The sequence below is a fragment of the Protobothrops mucrosquamatus genome, unplaced genomic scaffold (genome assembly GCF_001527695.2).
Source record: "Protobothrops mucrosquamatus isolate PMUCROS unplaced genomic scaffold, P.Mucros_1.0 scaffold13, whole genome shotgun sequence".
Taxonomy (NCBI): Eukaryota; Metazoa; Chordata; class Lepidosauria; order Squamata; family Viperidae; genus Protobothrops; species Protobothrops mucrosquamatus.
In genome coordinates this window covers 384,392-402,962 of record NW_015386400.1, presented here as the reverse complement: position 1 = coordinate 402,962, position 18,571 = coordinate 384,392, and the positions used below count along the sequence as shown (strand labels likewise).

Here is an 18,571-nt window from a genome sequence, read left to right as displayed (position 1 = left end):
TATTTAAAATTTTCTAAAAATGAACCCGATTTAAAAATCCTCCCTAGGCCAGGCCCGCTTGCTGGAAAAGCCATGTCTTGAGGGCGCGGCGGAAAGTCAGGAGATCCGGAATCACCCGGATCTGGGGGGGTAGTTCGTTCCAGAGGGCGGGGGCACCCACAGAGAAGGCCCTCCCCCTGGGGGTCGCCAGCCGACACTGTAGTAACTTATTTATGAATGTAGTAACTTATTTATGAATGTAGTAACTTATTTATGAATTGTATTGAGTTTAGCTGATTTGATCTTCAATATTGTCCACCTGTAAAATATGGGTTATCTTGTTAATATTTTAATCTTTTATATAATGTTAGGTTTCTATAGAGTTTTATAACTTATATGTAAAGAAAGTGGACTTAAGCAGAGCAGGCATTCCAGTAAACAGAGGCTAGCCATGATAAAAGGGTAGAGAACCAGAAAGCAATTATGTGGTTGAGATGCTAAACAAATGAAGTGTGTTCTCAATTACTTTAACTAAATGTTTTTCTCCTTATTTTGCAGAATGTGCTTATTGTGGAGGTAAGTTCATGTATTTGTCTATGGCAAGAGCAATTTCCATGGATTTATTATATTCTATTTAGAGAAATACCAGTAATTTTTGAATGCCTGGCTAAATGCCAAGCAATAATAAAAATTGATAATTTAACAGAAAGTATGTATAGAATATTGGTGAATCATCTATTTAAAATTCTAGATTTAAAAAGTTATTGGAAGAGTAGGCCTTTGTTTTTTAATAACAAAAATATCATTGAATTATTTTTAAAAATTAGCAATGTGTTTTATGTGTTTATTGTTAATATAATCTAACTTTTAAAATATTAATATACAGCATTTTATGCTGTTTTGTTAACATTCTTATATATTTTACAAAGGATATCATTGGAACTGGAAGGACTATGAAAGCACTCCTTGACAGTATTAAAAAATATAAACCCAGAATGGTTAAGGTAGCAAGGTAAGTGTCCATTTGTAAAACAATATATTTAGGCTTAATTCAGTCTGGTGCAAAGTCAAAATTTCCTTAACTTTGATTTGTTAGCTAAATTCAAAAGTAGTATCAAACTACAGTTCACCAACCATTTTGCCAGTATTAATATTTGGTGCTAAACCAAAAGCTGAACAACCATATTAGAGTTTAGGAGAAGGAACCATGCATAACCTAGCTTACTCTTTGCTCTTGGTATTAAAATATTAGGAGATGTTTGTGAAAACTCTCTATTGGCACCAAAAGATCAACACTTGAGTCATTTTGCATAATCAAAGTTAAAAAGAAAACAAAAGACCACATTGATTAGATTTATAAGGTGGAGAGATATGATATAATCCTGTTTACTCAGAACTAAGTTAAATTATTTTTTTTATCAGTCTCATTTCTAAGTAAGTATTAAGTAATTTCTATGGCTGCATTTCCACGTAAAGCAGATTTTTTTTTCATACAAGAACCTGTATTAAGGACCAGAAATAGAAACAGACAATAAACTGGTCTGACTAGGGCAAAAAATAAATTTGATTTAATTTTACATTTGAATATAATTAAAATCAAATAAGTTGATACAACTTGCATGATTGATCTTCAAGTAGTTATCATTTTCCATTGCATGCTTTTTAAAGAAGTTTTGGAAGCAGTATCCAAGGTTTGAGCATCCCTGATGGAGAGATTATTTACCACAAATGTAACACAATCAGCTTTCTATATGAGATGTCTATGATGGCATCTGATACAGATGGCAAAAGACCGGAAAACAAAGAGAGGATATTGATTGGGATTTTGTCCTGATTACTTTTTCAACACCTCAAATAGCAACCAGAATTCTTAGAAGATAAGATTTATTGATAAGAATTATCAAGATGCTAGATACAAAGTCCAGTGGAGTGACAGTAAGGCCAAGAGAACAATTAGTGAGCTAGACCGCCTCCTACCAAACACCTCCCTTCGACCAGTCCGCTCCCACAGAGAGGGCCTCCTTAGAGTGCCGTCAGCCAGACAATGCCGGCTGGCGACCCCCAGGGGGAGAGCCTTCTCTGTGGCAGCTCCTGCCCTCTGGAATGACCTACCCCCCGACCTACGTACAGTTGCGGACCTGCGCCTTTTTCGCTGAGCCCTGAAGGCCCATCTATTCCGTGCGGCCGGCCTGGCGTAGTTTGATTATGTTTTAGTGGGGGTTTTGTATGGGGTGTTTTTAGAACAGACCTGTTATTTAATTTGATTTTAGAACAGAAACTTGTGTATATTTATTGTGGTTTTTAGTATCGCCTGTTCACCGCCCTGAGTCCCGTAAGGGAGATAGGGCGGTATATAAATTTAATAAATAATAAATAATAATAATAGAAACTAGGTTTCTCAAATAGGCACCAAGGAACTAGCTATGTTTAAGAAGAGAAGGGAAAACAGGGTTACATTCTTCAGCTACTTGAAGAGATGTCACACAGAATAAGCCATTTTTGCCCCAGAATGGAAAGCATAAAATAATAGCCTTAAGTGACAAGATGGCAGATTACAGTTCGCCATTAGAGAAAACTTTTCAATGGTGAAAATAGTTTGATAATAAAACAAATTATTCAGAAAATGGTGGATTCTCTTGGGTGGTTGTCTTCGTGCAGAAGCTGAATATACATTTATCTGGGATATTTTAATTTGGCTCTTTGCACTGAACAGAGAGCTTCTTAATTTTGTGATTCTAACTTCTGCTGGAAGGAAAACAGAAGACTTAAATTCCAACTGTGCAATGTCCAGTTAAAAGGAGCAATTAGTATTTGAAGATCATTGGAGAGCCCCTGCCCATTCAAAGAAACATTATAATGTCCATACTTCAAGTTGAAATAAGGCAGGGTGGCCGTTCATAATATGGGCCATGGTTCACCTTTAGTGAATCTTGACCTGTATGGGACAAATTATTTGAAACTTTTTTAAATCATGGAAACGTTTTGTTCTTCATTTAATTGCAGCTTGTTGGTGAAAAGAACAGCTCTACCAGATGGATTCAGGCCTGACTGTAAGTCCCCTTCTATGAGTTACTTCATATTCAAGGATATTCAAGAAAGCTTCCATTCTCAAATTAAATAAGATACCTAGGCATTAGGATGCTCTTCAAACATGTTATTAAGAATGGACCAATTGTGAAAGTGCCCTATTAAACACAATACTCAACTTAAGTGTTTTCTTTCCTTTTTCTGCATGTATTAGGATCCTTGGCTTGTTCACCTCTAATAAATTAGAATGATAAACCCTAAACAAAAAAAAGTACCAGATATAATTTCCTGGTCAGTTAGCTGCTCCTGTTGACAGAAACTAAAAAGCAAGAGTTATGAAAGAGGAAGCATCAATGTATACTTGTTTGTTCTTGATATAGCCATCAAAAATCTCTGCCTTGTCTTGTAACTGCATGTATGAATTATAGTTCCCTGTGTAGTCTCAAACTGCCTAATCAGTCTGTCATTTCCAAGAATGTTAAGTATTCATTCATGTTCATTACACCACCTTCAAGATTATATTATATAAGGCATTAAAAAACTTGTGATCATTAACTCTCAGTATGTTAATCATGTCACATACTTGTCAAGTCATAGTTTGCTTAACATAATTTGTGTAATTGTAATTAACTGGCTATACAGAAATTCATGTTTGTTTTATTTATTTATTTATTTATTTATTTATTTATTTATTTATTTATTTATTTATTTATTAAATTTATATACCGCCCTACCTCCCTTATGGGACTCAGGGCGGTGAATAGGCGATACTAAAAACCACGATAATAAATAAATAGTTTGTTTTAAAATCGAATTAAATAACAGACCTGTTCTAAAAACACACCCGTAAAAAACCCCCCACTGAAACATAATCAAACTACACCAGGCCGGCCGCACGGAATAGATGGGCCTTCAAGATATGTATGTTTTATTCTCTAAATGAGAAATAAAGATCACAAAATGGTTTAGCAAAGTACATGAACCAGGTTTGAGATTTCAAGCATTACCATAATCCAAAGATATCTAAACAGCAGCCAAGTGGAGAATGTAATAAAATTTGGTTTCTCTAGCAAGTGGCAAAACCTACCTTGTGATGCAAACTGTATCAGGATGCAAGTATGAAATGACTGAGTTTGTGTTATGATGTCATAGCATATAATTTGTCTTTTGATAAATGCTTAAGAATGGATGCCTATGAGCTTCAGCTGTTGTTATTAAAAGGTGATAGAAAAGTATAACAGGAGAAATCTGATTGGATAAAATAAAGTTAAGAATATTTCAGATTTTCTTTCTTTTTCTGAGTCAAAACCAAGAGGATCGCTTTGGGACAGCTTTGTTGTTAGTTGCGAAGTCGTGTCCAACCCATCGCGACCCCATGGACAACGTTCCTCCAGGCCTTCCTGTCCTCTACCATCTTCTGGAGTCCATTTAAGCTCACGCCTACTGCTTCAGTGACTCCATCCAGCCACCTCATTCTCTGTCATCCCCTTCTTCTATTGACCTCAATCTTTCCCAGCGTTAGGTCTTCTCCAGTGAGTCCTTCCTTCTCATTAGGTGGCCAAAGTGTTCGAGTTTCAACTTCAGGATCTGGCCTTCTAAAGAGCAGTCAGGGTTGATCTCCTCTAGGACTGACCGGTTTGATCGCCTTGCAATCCAGGGGACTCGCAGGAGTCTTCTCCAGCACCATAGTTCAAAGGCCTTATGTGATCTAATTGGATACTAACAGTCAACTCTGATTTAAGGGATCAGCTGTAAAGTATTCTCGCTTTCTTCTTATATCAGACATAGCTGGAACTTGGCTAATAAAGACATGATTTAAAGAAAAAAAGGAAAATGACCTCAGTTTATCATTTTAACAATATATCCTTTTTTTCTTTTTCTTCCTCCTATGTTAGATTATGGATTTGAAATTCCAGATTTATTTGTGGTGGGTTATGCCTTAGACTACAATGAGTACTTCAGAGACCTAAATGTAAGTTTCAACATTCTCAATTCCCTGAAATAAGCTTTTTTAAAAAAAACAAAACAAAACAAACATAGTAATATGCAAAGTGCTTCTGTGACAGGATGTTAACAGAAGGGGAAAAGAAGAGCACGGTGCAAATTAGAGTTGGTAGAATGTATGGTCTGACTGCAAAGAGTCAGTTTTTGACATCTTCCAATAGATTGACAAAATCTGTTGTCTGAAATCCTGGAGAATTTGTGCTTGTCAGTGTAGATATGAGATTCAGGACTCATTGAGGCCCATCAAAGCCTTGATTATAACCTGTAGAAATTCTTTAAACAGTAGTGTTTAATGTGGCAGTAGGGGTAATTATTACATTCTTGAAAAATAATCATATTTAACTATATATAAAACTGGTCTGTCCCTATCTAATTTTTTGTTGGACCCTGCTGGCATCTGGGAGGGTTCTGAAGCATGCTACTCAAAAGTGAAATATAGCTATGCAGCCCAATGTAGAAATAATAGACTATACAAGCCAGTGACCCAAATGGTATTGAACTTCCTATGTTCCTGTACTTTGCCTTTTTCTAAGGAATGTTATGCAGAGTTGGTTGTATAAATTATTTTGCCTTCAGTGAATGACGATGTTAAACTTCTGTTGTTTCAGCACTTATGTGTTATCAATAACCACGGCAAAGCAAAATACAGAGTCTAAAGAATAATCATCTTTGACTGGAACATTTGTGGTCCTCATGATCGTCTCCATAAGAACATACCAACTCATCTCATTCAGACTGGACTACATATGACAATTCCCCAGGAAAGATCACCTTGGACTTTGATACAGTTAGACTCCTTTATTTCCTGCAGACTAGAGGTGAAAGGAAACTTGGTTATTAATTTTTTGCACCCAGCTTTGCCCAACATTATCATGCCAGATTTGTTGGGATTAAATTCCCATTGTTTGTAACCACCAAGCTCTCTTACCCTGTGTAACAAGTGCCTTTAAAAATGTGTGTTGAGCACAACTGCACAATGATCAGTGGGGTCTGTGGAGCTATTATAACAATTATTACATTTTAATGGTGCAGTTTGTTAGATCATTTTTTAAAGACAGTGTTATAGTGCCTTTACTTAAGCTCTTTTTAATGGAGTTTGTATACATAATTGTTACCATTTCCTTTTTATGACTCAATCATTGTTGAGATGTTTATTCTCACCCATTATTTAAAAATCAAAGTAGCAAAGACCTCAAACTAAATGATTCTCTCTTAATGCAATAGTTCTTTGTAGAACCCCTGAGATAATTTAGGCTGATCAAGAATGGCTTGAGTCAATGTTTGAATTTATAAAAGCAAACAGACTGCATTGTGGTTTAAACATTGTGTTTTGTACACCATTGCTTTTGTTTCAGTAAAATGTGTGAACCAGCTCATTATAGCATGTTCAGCAAAACATAGTTTTAAACCATACCATGGCTTGCAGGTAGGGAGGAAATGCCATAATTAAGCAAACAATTATCTTCTTGTTTAAAGTCCAGTATTATGTACACTATATTATAACTCTCTAGTATGCTTCAAAACTAATTTAGGATTTGAAATATTAGCAGTCCTCGTCTTACATTCTAACCCAGGGAAATTCAGAAGAGGGCAATTTGTCATCCTTTATTTGTTTTCGGCAGCTTCTTGCTTTATAAGGTTGAGGGGAATTGAAATCCAGTATCTGGAGGGTAGGGACAATTGCCTACGCTTCATCTGATCTTAGTGTCATGCTATCCTTGTTCATTTGTTTGTTCTTCTGCTTCTTACATCTCCACAAAATTTGTTCCAATGCCACTTTCTTTGTTTAGAGCTACAACTCCTGTTCAGGGAGTACAAGGATTAATTTGGAATCATTGGAATAATATAAGCAAGTGTATTAGCACAGTAGATCATGGAAAATAGAATTTGCATATGTTAAAATTCATTATACTGTTACTGCTTTTATGAAATATATCTGCAATGTCTAATTATGTATTGAGCCTTTCCCAAATAAGCATTGTCCAGATGTATTGGGACTGCAAATCTCAGAATTCATCTTGTAAGAATTCTAAGAACCAGGCTCTGGCAGTTGGCTTGGATCCCCAATGGGGCATCCCATTCTGGAAAAGGCTAGTAGATTTGGAGAAGATTCTACCTTCACCCTGTTTAACACATTGGTCCTTTTTATCCAGTTTGTTGTTAATTTTAATGTTTTAACATTTAATGCTCAATGTTTTATATTTTTGACTTAATTATTTTATACTGCTATTATGATACTCTAAGCTGCCCCAAATCACTTGATAGTCAGATGGGCAGCATAAAATTTTAATAAATAAATAACCACACTAACACATCTAGGGATATAAGATGCGGGAAAGCCAATGCATGGAATCCTCTGCTATTCTATAATAATCATTGAAGTCATCTGATTTCTGGCCCAGATTATTTAATTTATAACCTTATTTTAGGTTATAGTTCAAAGCATCCCAATCAATTTATGGTGGAAGTATTAGTCCAACAATATTTGGATTGATTGGACATGCCTGTTTTTCAAGGTTCTACTACAATCTTGTAAGCCTCTTAGTGCCTTCCTTTGAGCTATACTTCCTTTGTAAAGCAAATAGTTTACTGTATTTTAAAAAACTATTTAGGCATTAAAGTGTATTGAACTCTTACAACATGATAACTTGTTTTCCTTTCATCTCATTCCTTGTGAATGGTTCTTTTTCATATATTTCTTGTATATGTAAAGCTAACTTTCTTAAAAGTAGACCTTATTAACACAGTGGAACTAAAAACCTCATTTAACACAGTGGAGTTTGAATAAATATGCTGGAAAATTGTTTTCTGTAAATCAAAAAAGTTTTCTCATTTTCAGAGGTTGAAAACTAGACTTTTCCTCTTCTATGTTTGGTAAGAATACCTAGGTTAGGGAGAGAAATATGACTATATTTGTTAGTAAATCTCTAGTACTAAAACAACTTTGTAGACTGATGCTCAGAATCACCAGGTGCTGCCATATCCCAGTTTCTGAACTATTAATTTATACTTGACTCCCAACTGGTGGACTTCACACTTCAGATAAAAAAAATGGATCCTGTAAAATCAAGTCCACTATCCCCGCTTTAAACTAATCATTATTTTTATACAGTGGTAAACTGTATTTTTATACAGTTCGCACCAGTTCGGCAGCTAATTTTTTGTTGCCCAAGCCCAGAATGGAGTTCCAGAAGCGGCATCCACTCAGAAAACCGGTTGTTCACATATTTGAATCCCATCACTGTTTTTATATTGGTGATTATATCTGTGGAGATTCTCATTCATCCAGACTCTCATTCATGGTTGTCCCAAAGGTGCTTTTTTTCAGGAGGCAACTGGACTTTCTTGTTCTTATTTGAATATGTTCACTTCTCATCCAAGAAGCTTCTTCAGCTCTCACTGGATGGTGGGGAATATAAATCTTTCCTTTCCCCACCAACCAGTCAAAGCTGATGAGAAGCGAAACATCTTCAAAGAAAAACAAGAAAGTCCAATTGCCTCCTGAAAAAAGCACCTTTGATTATAATTTCTCACTTAATTTGTTTTAGCATAGAAAAGACAGAGTAATAGGGTAAAAGCAGGCATGTCCAAACCATAGGCTGCATGTGGCCCTGGACAGCTAATCATCTGATCCTACAAGATTGTAAAATATAAAAAAACAAATAAAGGAAGTTTGTAATCGATATACATTAACTATATTATATATTTTATAAGAGGCCTGAGACAATTCCTCTTCACTCATGCAGGCCAGGCAAAACAAAAGGTTGGACATACTTAGTTACAGGTTTATCTTCATGGATAATATCATCCAAAATCAACAGGGTCCCAATCTTAACTTTTAGTTAGGATAATACCAGAGCACTTCAAATGGACTGCACAGCCCATAATTCTTACTGGGCACGATGGAAGTTGTAAACTATTCACAAAGATTTAACTATGAGGAAGACAATCCCTAGAGACTATAGGATTTTCTTTTCTTATGCTTGTTTTTCATAGCCAGTTTACATCATTGGGTGTAAATACTCGAATGGCTAGGATTTTTATTGATTAAATGTACTTTGTTCTGAAAAAAGGGGAATCATTTTAAAACAAAAACTAATAATGTGAAAAACATTTGTAGTGCAGTTGCCTTAATGGGCTTCCTGATTTTTACACAACCATCTCCAGGGGAATTTTGCATTTTTACCTCTAGACATTTGAAGAAAGGTCATTATGGGTTATATACAAATGTTCCCAAAAGCTTCCTGAAGATCGCCAATGGTTTAAAAAAAAAATTACAAGCAAGAATAGCATGGGGCCTATTGTGGTTAGACTGGAGTTTCCACTAAACTAATAAACAGTTAGGATATTTTGCTATATTGAAATTTTCATATGATTTCTCTGTTTTCTTTTAGCATAGATTTGCATTCCTGCTTGAAGCTTTCACTTCAAATAAATAAATGCTTTTTGGCAAAAATAATGTAAATCTTTGCTCCTGTCTAATTCAAATTTTCCTATACCTAAATATTAACTTGTATTTCTGCTTCTTATAAAAAGAGAATAAAGCAAATGAGAATAATTGTGGGACTTCAAATGTTTTTCAATTTTTCAACGTTTGGTATTTTCACTACATGCCATCACTATCTTGTGTTGGTTGTTTTTAGGCTATAAACAGGTGGGATTTTTAAAAAGAAGACGGTGCTTTTGAAGTCATGGAAAGTTATGGCTCCTCCGATTTAGCCTTGAAACTTTAGCCATCGTACCCTGTTCTATCTGGACTGCGGTTAGAAAGAACGCATTCAATCTCAGAAGGCATGCAAAACATATTTTCGGCACATTCAGTATCAGAAGGCATGCAAAACATATTCTCAGTATATAAATAATCTCTTCACCATAGTCATGAATAAAAAACAAAAAGATTTGTGCCTGGGAAACGAATGCCACTGTATGTGCAAAACACACACAAGAGAATGTGATTTGAGCATAAGTATTTTTTTCAATTAATATGCCTAATCAATATCAAATTTTATAACTTGTAAGCCACCCAAAGTCACTTTGTAGGGGTGGCATAAAAATTTAATAATAAATTAATAATTTCACAACCCCATACGAATTTTCATTATTTTGGTAGATAGTCTGCTGTACTTAATAGATTGCCACACCTGAAAGTGAGGGGAAGCTCATACAGTCCAATCCTCTGCCTATCTTAAGGCATATGAGTAAACTGAAAATGATTGCCATTGTCTACTCCTTTAAAAAAATGCATACAGATTTGTCTCCTTTTTTCTGGGAGTAGATATATTATTTCCTTGTCTATATTAATCATGTGCAGATATTTGGGGTGACACACTTTCCACTAAACAATTAAAAAATTCGCAAGGCACAAATATGATATACATGAAGATGACACTTAAACACTTTAGCTTAACACAGATAGCAACAGTTAAGCTTTGTTGCTTTCCTTTCATGTAGCTAGTGCTAACACTGGATTTGCACCTGTACTGACTATTACTGATGCAGCTCATTTCTAGTGGGAACCTGAACATAATAAATTCCTATATATAATATACAGTAAACAATTACTTGTTTACTGCAATCCTCATCAAAGGCTCTCAGGTTTGCATCATATCATACAGATTTTTGTTTGATATGAACAAAAAGAGGAGGGTCTTTTCTGTTGTAAAAATGATAGACAGTTGTATAGTAGATGAAGCATACAGTGGCATATGATGGATTATTATCAAGAAGGAAAAATAGGAATAAGGAATTCTTCCTACTCAGTTGTTGTATCCAGATGTAATGGCATTTTCAGCTAAGCAAAAGTAAAGGCCATGGCTATCTTTAGAAAAGTCTCCAAAGCAAAACAACACCCTTTGAATTGTGACTGCAGTGATGATGATGATGATGTACAGTAAGCACTTAGGCATCTCATAATGCACAGGGTCCAGATTTGACCTCAGCTTCTCCCCATATAGCAAGGAAAAACTACTCCGAAATCTTGAACTGCCATTACTAGTCAGCGTCAACAGTGTTACATTTAAAAATAACAATACATAGAAATATATAGTATTGGAAGTTGATCCATTCAATAGTCACTAAGGAAAGACAACTTATATTGAGACCCACAACATTTACAAAACAGCTGTGTTTAAAGAATATTCTCAGTGCAGTACCAGGAAGGGTCCATCCAGATACCTCTGAGAGCTAGCTTGTTCTAGTGGTTAAGGCACCAGGCTAAAAACCATGATACTGTGAATTCTAGTCCTGCCTTTCCATGAATGTTAGTTGGGCTAGTCAACTCTATCTCAACCCTACTCATCTCACAAGTTTGTTACTGTGAGGAAAAGGAGTACCAGGTATATTTGCTACCTTGGATTATTTATAAAAATATAAAGGAAGGATTTAGAAAAAGTCTATAAAAATTTCCAGGGGAATGTAGTCCTTAAGGAAAGGCACATGGAGTAAGTCCACACAAAGAGATCTTATTGGGATTATAGATATTACTTGGAGAAAGTGGTCCTGCAAATATACAGCTCCTAAAGGCTTTACAGGTGATAACTAGCTTCTCAATTTTTTCTTAGAAGCCAACTAGCTTGGAAAATTACACATACATGCACACTATGGTCCGATAATCCTAGACAATAGGTATCTAGGTATCCCAAATGAAGTAACTAATCTGAATTAACTAACCTGAATTATGCTGCCATAAGGGTACATTTTGGAGATTTTCTATTTACAATTGCCAGTGTTTGTCTTCTAAACCCTGGAAAACATTAAATGCAGCTGTAGAGAGAATGGCACTGAAGGGTTTTCTTTTTTTAGGGTTCTTGCCTGATCTGAGCCTTTAATTAAAATTTCTGCTGTCAGGATGTGACTTTCATTGCTTCCAGTGCAGCATGGCAGAAGAATCACTCCTGAAGAAGCTATTAATTCTCCCTTGAATGTATTTTCATAATTGGCCCTGGATGTCATTTTCTGTTTGTGCAAAGGAGAGGGAGGGAAGCTGGAAGGAAGAGTCCTCATTCCAACTTTCCTTTTTTAAAAAAATACTGAAAAATAAAGCTATCCCATTATATAAGAGAACAAAATAATGATGGGACAGTAGTAATTATAAACCCTTAAAAAAGCCAACAATGAAAAAAATGAAGAAAGGTTATTCAAGAACAAATAATCAATTGTCCTGTCTTAATAGGAAAAGGAAAAACCTGCAAAAATTAAGTTTTTAATTAACACTGGAAGCAATCAGTATTACAATATTTCCATCTAAATAAACAATATAGAAGGATTTTGATGTTTGGTATTGTGTTGTCCATAAATCTTTTTTTTAAATTCTGTTTCCAGCTGCCTGAATAAAATTTCTTGGCATAATCAAGGGTTTTTGCTTGGAAGCAATGTCCCAGTGAACCTGGGTGAATATGTATATTTCAGCTTAATCCAGGATTAATGTGAGCTTTAAAACAACACAATTTTCCTTATACTTTGAAGGAGAAAAAAGGTTCAAGATAAGGGGATTATGCCAAGTGATGTGTTGATGCCTTCCTTATAACTGGAGAGAAGTAAAGTGGATCTTTCCAAATGATATTGTTTTATGCTGTTCAACTAGAAAACCTACCCAGCTTTTTTCCTAGCTGAACATACTGGAAGAGGAGATAATGCAAACAATTAGATTATCTTTATTAAAAGGAAGATTTCTGATTAATTTCCAGATTAATCAAAATAGAAAGATTTGGTGAATTTATGAACATATAGCTACACTATACTCACAAATTTTTCCCCAACATAAAAACAACAAATCTATTATTAAAATAGGATCATTAGATTTGGCCTAGTTTGCATGGAAATTGCTTAGGTAATTATATATATATACATGCACACACTATGGTCAGAAAATCCTGAGGTATCCCAAACGAATTAATTAATCTGAATTAACTAATCTTAACCTGAATTAAGATGCCATAGGGTACATTCTTCTGTTATCAGCAGAACATCCCACTGTGCTGAAAGTATTGCTGTATCAATGGCATTGATCATCAACATCAATGACATGTCATTGAAATGAGAAGGAGTGATGCCATATCCTAATCAAAACCCAATGTGACATCTAGACATGGCACTTTGGACTTACCGAAATATGGAGCAGGTACCTGGCTTTATTTTCATGAAGAAGGGCACCAACCTCCTAAATTTAGTTGAGAGTGTGTGTTTTCTTTGCTGGAATTGCTATTATTTCTGAAAAAGAGTTGGGGATTGTTTGGACTAAAAGGCAGAATTGTAGGTACCTCATGATATCGTCATAAAGTAGATGAGCACCTTCACCCCAAGAAATATTAATGAATTCACACTGATCTAACATGGACCCAGTTCACATTGGTCAGAAAATGCCCAAAATTAAGGCAAGATGAAGTCATTTCAGGTCTTTAAGAATAGAAGATTCTGGAAAATTTTCACCAGCATATGCCACCTGTTCAGAACCTGCCCACTGAAGTGGCAGTTATAAACAGTTTTTTGAAGAACAGGAGTATCTGGACTCCACTCAAGTTTTACTTTGGCTATTGTTGGTTCAAAATGCTTTGATCTTTGTTTCCTCTCTTCTTTCTCTATCACTCAGTTTAAGGTCAAAGCTGATCTTACAGTTTTGCAGAGCTGAAGCATACTTTAGCCTGTCTAATCATCAAGCGGAGCAAAGTGATCACTTTAGGCAGCTAGTTTGGGATATCATAAAAAAGAAACAAAACATGAAAGCTGTTTGTTTGATTTAGAAACAGCCTTTCCACCCTGGAGGCTACCTAACAATCTTTTTAAACAATATAAAAAGTTTAACACAGAGATGAAAATTAATAATACAATAGGACCTAAACCCTTATCAAACATTTTTCAGACCAGACAACAAATTTTCAACCTTAATTTCTGATGTGCAAAAAATATATTGAATATGTTCTCTTAAAGTCAGTTTTGTGTATGTCTGTCCCTAAAACAAAACAAAACGAAAAGCAGTACTAGTAATGCCTCCAAGATGTGGCAGCTAGATTTTTTTTATTACCTGTTCCCCACAATATCTAAATCAAGAATATCCAGGGAAAGGTGGCATCTTCACGTTCAATACTCATTCAAAGATATTTAGTGGACTTTTTAAGATTGTGCTAAGCCAAAATTCAACAGATCACATCTTTATGTAGCTAGAATCTGAAGCCAATCTTTAAACTTTTGAGAAATGCTGCAGGAATTTGTGAGAGACATAGGGCATGTTATGCTCTTTCTCCTTCTCCTCGAAATACACATGGTTCTTTTAGAATAGATAACAACAAAATCAACAGTGACTTTAATGAAAACATACTAAAGCTGCAAATTTATATTCACTGTATCAGAAGGAAATTTCATCAAATGTGTATGTAGTAGATATGAATAGGAATGTCAAGCTCTAGCTAGATGGCTTAGCCAACCTTACATTGATTTAGAAAACTAAAAAGGGCAATTGGGGCTAGTACTTAGATAGAGATCATCTGGGAAGTCAAGGATTGTAAGCTAGAGAGAGCAGTTAAAAATCATACTGGAACAAAGTAAAGAATACATATATCAGGAATTGAGCTCAGCCTAAAAGGAATTTTATCTGTATAGTACAATTTTATAAAACAAAGTAAGAGAAGTAGCCAGTCCACCAATAACAAGTTAACCTAAAAGCTGTAAAATCCTTACATTATATTTCTAGAGTTAAGAGAAATATTCTAACCATAGTTCTATACTCCAAGCACCAAAAGAACTGAAGGCCAAACATGCCCTTCTCCACTCTTGAAGTTTATCATATGAGATATGGATGTTCAGATGTAATCTTTGCTTCTTTGCAAAGTTTCAAAAGATACCACAATTCCTGAAAAGTCCTTGGAAAGCTCTCTTTACTTGCTTTATCGTATGGTGGTCTCAGAAATCCATTTCAGCAAAGCCTATAGAAGCTTTTTATTTAAAAACACAACACTGTATCTGCTAGGAGCTGAGTGGTCATGGAAATAAGCTCCTCCACTGCTATGCTTGATAGATAGAAACTCAATGTGTGACTGGTGTAACCCTAACCAGATTTGAAACTCACCTTTCCTTGCCAAATATCAAGGACAGACACAGGTAGTTTATTTGCTCCAGTGCACAATTTGGGATGTGAAGCTGTTCCTTCCCAATTCATCGGGGATAGAAAAAAAGCTCCTTGACCATAGATGCTCGGAAGTAATTATCTAAATTCTAAGACAAATAATTTAGGTGGACAGGAAAGCATTGCTCTTTAATGAAGAGAGGCAGTACTGTATTTCCTTGAAAATAAGACCAGGTTTTATATTAATTTTTGCTCCTAAAGATGCATTAGGGCTTATTTTCCAGTTAGGGCTTATATTGGGGAAATACGGTACTAAATACATCTGTCTGGCTGACGATCTTAACTGGGACTTATTTTTAGGGTGGGGCTTATGTTAACAGCATCCTGAAAAATCATGCTAGGGCTTATTTTCTGGTTATTATTCCAGGGTTTTTTTTTCAGGGAAACAAGGTAATTTGGACAAATTTAAGCATTTATAGGAATATAGATTGTGCTGGTTTAAAGTTAGAATACTTCTTTTTTTTTTTTAATTTTTATTGATTTTTCAATTGAAAACAATAACATAAATATGATGCCTTTAATCACAATATCAACCAAGAAAATAACACTACTCAATACATTCACGGAAGTGTCCGGTGTCCCCCCCCTGCACCCCCCTCTTTCACTTTCCACACCTTCCTCCCCCCACCTACAACCTCTCCTCCTTCCTCCCTCTCTACCTACCTCCCTTCCTCTCTCAACCATCCCGTCTGGTGCAGTTGGGGTACCCACCGGACACCTCCTTAAAAAATCACATATAAATCTACAATACATCAATTTATATACCTATCTATTCCCTTTCCCCCTCCCCCCCAGGACTTCCCAGAGCTGATCCAGGAAATAAACACACAATAATCCAATTCTATCCAAAGCTACTCATTATTACTACACACTAGTATAAACTTACTGTGACTCTAAAATAACATTAAGATACATACAAATTTTATAAATATATTAATATTTGTTGTATATATTTATGTTATATATTTTAAAAATTAGTTTTCGATGTACTATTAATAAGTCAAGTATGAAAGAGACTTATATTAGATAGGTAGAAGAGGTGTAACTTTATTTAAAGAGGACTCTCACTAGGAAGTCCATGCGCCTATAAAAACGGTAGAGACGTTTTATGCTATGGAAGACAGAGGTTAGTAGGTATCAACCATTGCAGAAAAAAAACCAATTTTGAGCAACTAATGTCCTTGCTGCTGTTATACAATACAACATCAATTTCATTTCTTTTTGATCCAAATTATCCATAATACCCAATAAAAATAACTGCGGTGTAAATTTTATCTTTTTCTTAAAAATCTGTTCAATATTCCACCAAATCTTAATCCAAAAGGCTTTAACATCCCTACATGTCCACCAAATATGATAATAAGTTGCGTCCATATTATCACATCTCCAACATTTTGGTTGCAAATTCGGATACATGCAAGACAATTTTTGGGGGTCCAAATGCCATCTATAAAACATTTTATAAAAATTTAAAGTTAGAATACTTCTAATAAATGAATTTAATATTACTCTGAGTGATCTATACAGATAGTCCTTGACTTACAACAGTTCACTTAGTGACTGTTCAAAGTTACACTGGCACTGAAAAAAGTGACTTATGACTGTTTTTCACAGATGACCGTTGCAGCTTCCCTATAGTCAATGATTTACATTTGGATGCTTGATAACTGACTCACATGTATGACGGTTGCAATGTCCCAGGGTCATGTGATCATCTTTTGCAATCTTCATATCAATAGGGAAGCCAGATTCACTTAACAACTGTGTTTCTAATTTAACAATTGCAGTGATTCACTTAACAAATGTGGCTAGAAAAGTCGTAAAAATGGGACAAAACTCACTTAACCAATTTCTCACTTAGCAGCATAAATTTGGGCTCAATTGTAGTTGAAGGTTAAGGAAATGGAGCTACCTGAATATTTGGATGCATACTATTTCTTCTCACCAGAAGGGAAATCATTGGTAATCCTACAAGAGAGAAGTTTGAAGAAATGAAACTATTAGACAATTATCTTTAAAGCTAGAGATTGATTGAAGGATTAAGAATACATCTAGTAGCCATTTATAGAGGTTTACATATTTGCTGCACAAATAAATTGTGGCAACGTAATAAAAGACAAAGATACAGCATATAGTCTATCATTGGTTTTGTTTTCTTTCTTCTCTTCTCCCAATCCACACAACCACATGGATTCAATTTCCATGTTACAGTACAGTCACCAGTCTTCCTTCCTTCCTTCCTTCCTTCCTTCCTTCCTTCCTTCCTTCCTTCCTTCCTTCCTTCCTTCCTTCCTTCCTTCCCAATGGGACTCAGCAATAAAGTATGAAATCCCATATTTACCAGCATCTGATCATGTTTATTTGCAGGTTAGTGAATAAACTTTGTTTGGGGCTGAGTTCACTCAACAGACTGCATTATATGATAGTTTATTTACTGTGTTTTGAAATCCTGGTTTCAGAACATAGCTTATAACATAGTATATTGTGTAAACTGAGGCAAATGATGTTGAAAAAACCAACAATGGCTTAGTGCAGCATGTGAGTAAGAATTCTCCTTTTCTTCATTGGTTCAGCTAAAAAATCTTGTCAAAGGAAGGATCCTCCATGTCATTCAGTCACATAAAGCACAAATAATGAACACACAAATGAGCTGATAGCATTAATTGTACTGCATTAAGGTAAAATGGTGGAGCCACAGGAAGTATTAGGGATACAGTAGCTGGAATATTCAGCTGAATATAAACAAAGGAAAGGGATTGGGAGGACAAATAAAGGGAAAGTAAATTTCCGAGAGAAAGAACTACTAGATTGTGAACTAATTTCCCAGAGGAAGCAATAGGGAATCCATGGCCTGGTTCATTTGAACCAGACAAGACAAAGAACTGATAGCATTATGCTGGCTCCTGGTGGTGGTGGGGAGGGGGGCAAGGGCAAGTCTACAAAACCTGCAAGTTATATGAGATTAAAAGCTCCCTCAATCAACACTTCTTTTCTTCTAAAGTTCAATAACATGCCTTATTCAGGGTCAGTTCAGAAGAGCTCCCAAACCTGCAGCTGCGAAATTTCATTCCTCCTGAGATAGGCTGAAATGCTAATACGATGCTTACAGATCAAGCTCCAGCATTCTCGGTTCTGGAAGAGGAGCTGCTAGATTCATGGCAACTTGGTGTAAAATAAACCCAAACTGCTAAAGAAATCAGCAGAGAAATCTCCTCTTATGGAAGTGTTCCCGGTCTGCCTGCACTGGGACATTGAGAAGCAAAAAGGAACTGAATCTTTCCAGACATTTCCTAAATACAGGTAGTCCTCGACTTACAACCACAATTGAGCCCAAAATTTCTGTAGTTAAGTGAGTTTTACCCCATTTTACGACCTTTCTTTCAACAGTTGTTAAGTGAAACACTGCAGTTGTTAAGTTAGTAACATGGTTGTTAAGTGAATCTG

The 18,571-nt window shown here is 35.5% G+C and overlaps 1 protein-coding gene across 1 annotated transcript in view; it reads left to right on the top strand.

The window, feature by feature from the left end:
- The window catches only part of PRTFDC1 (phosphoribosyl transferase domain containing 1), a 54,573-nt gene extending 46,749 nt beyond the window's left edge, over nucleotides 1–7,824 (top strand). The window contains exons 5-9 of the mRNA XM_015810640.2: nucleotides 538–555; nucleotides 909–991; nucleotides 2,983–3,029; nucleotides 4,902–4,978; nucleotides 5,619–7,824. Of these exons, the coding sequence (XP_015666126.1) occupies nucleotides 538–555; nucleotides 909–991; nucleotides 2,983–3,029; nucleotides 4,902–4,978; nucleotides 5,619–5,666 (273 nt within the window). The 3' untranslated portion in view covers nucleotides 5,667–7,824. The remainder of the gene's footprint in view (nucleotides 1–537; nucleotides 556–908; nucleotides 992–2,982; nucleotides 3,030–4,901; nucleotides 4,979–5,618) is intronic.
- The last annotated feature ends 10,747 nt before the right edge of the window (nucleotides 7,825–18,571 follow it).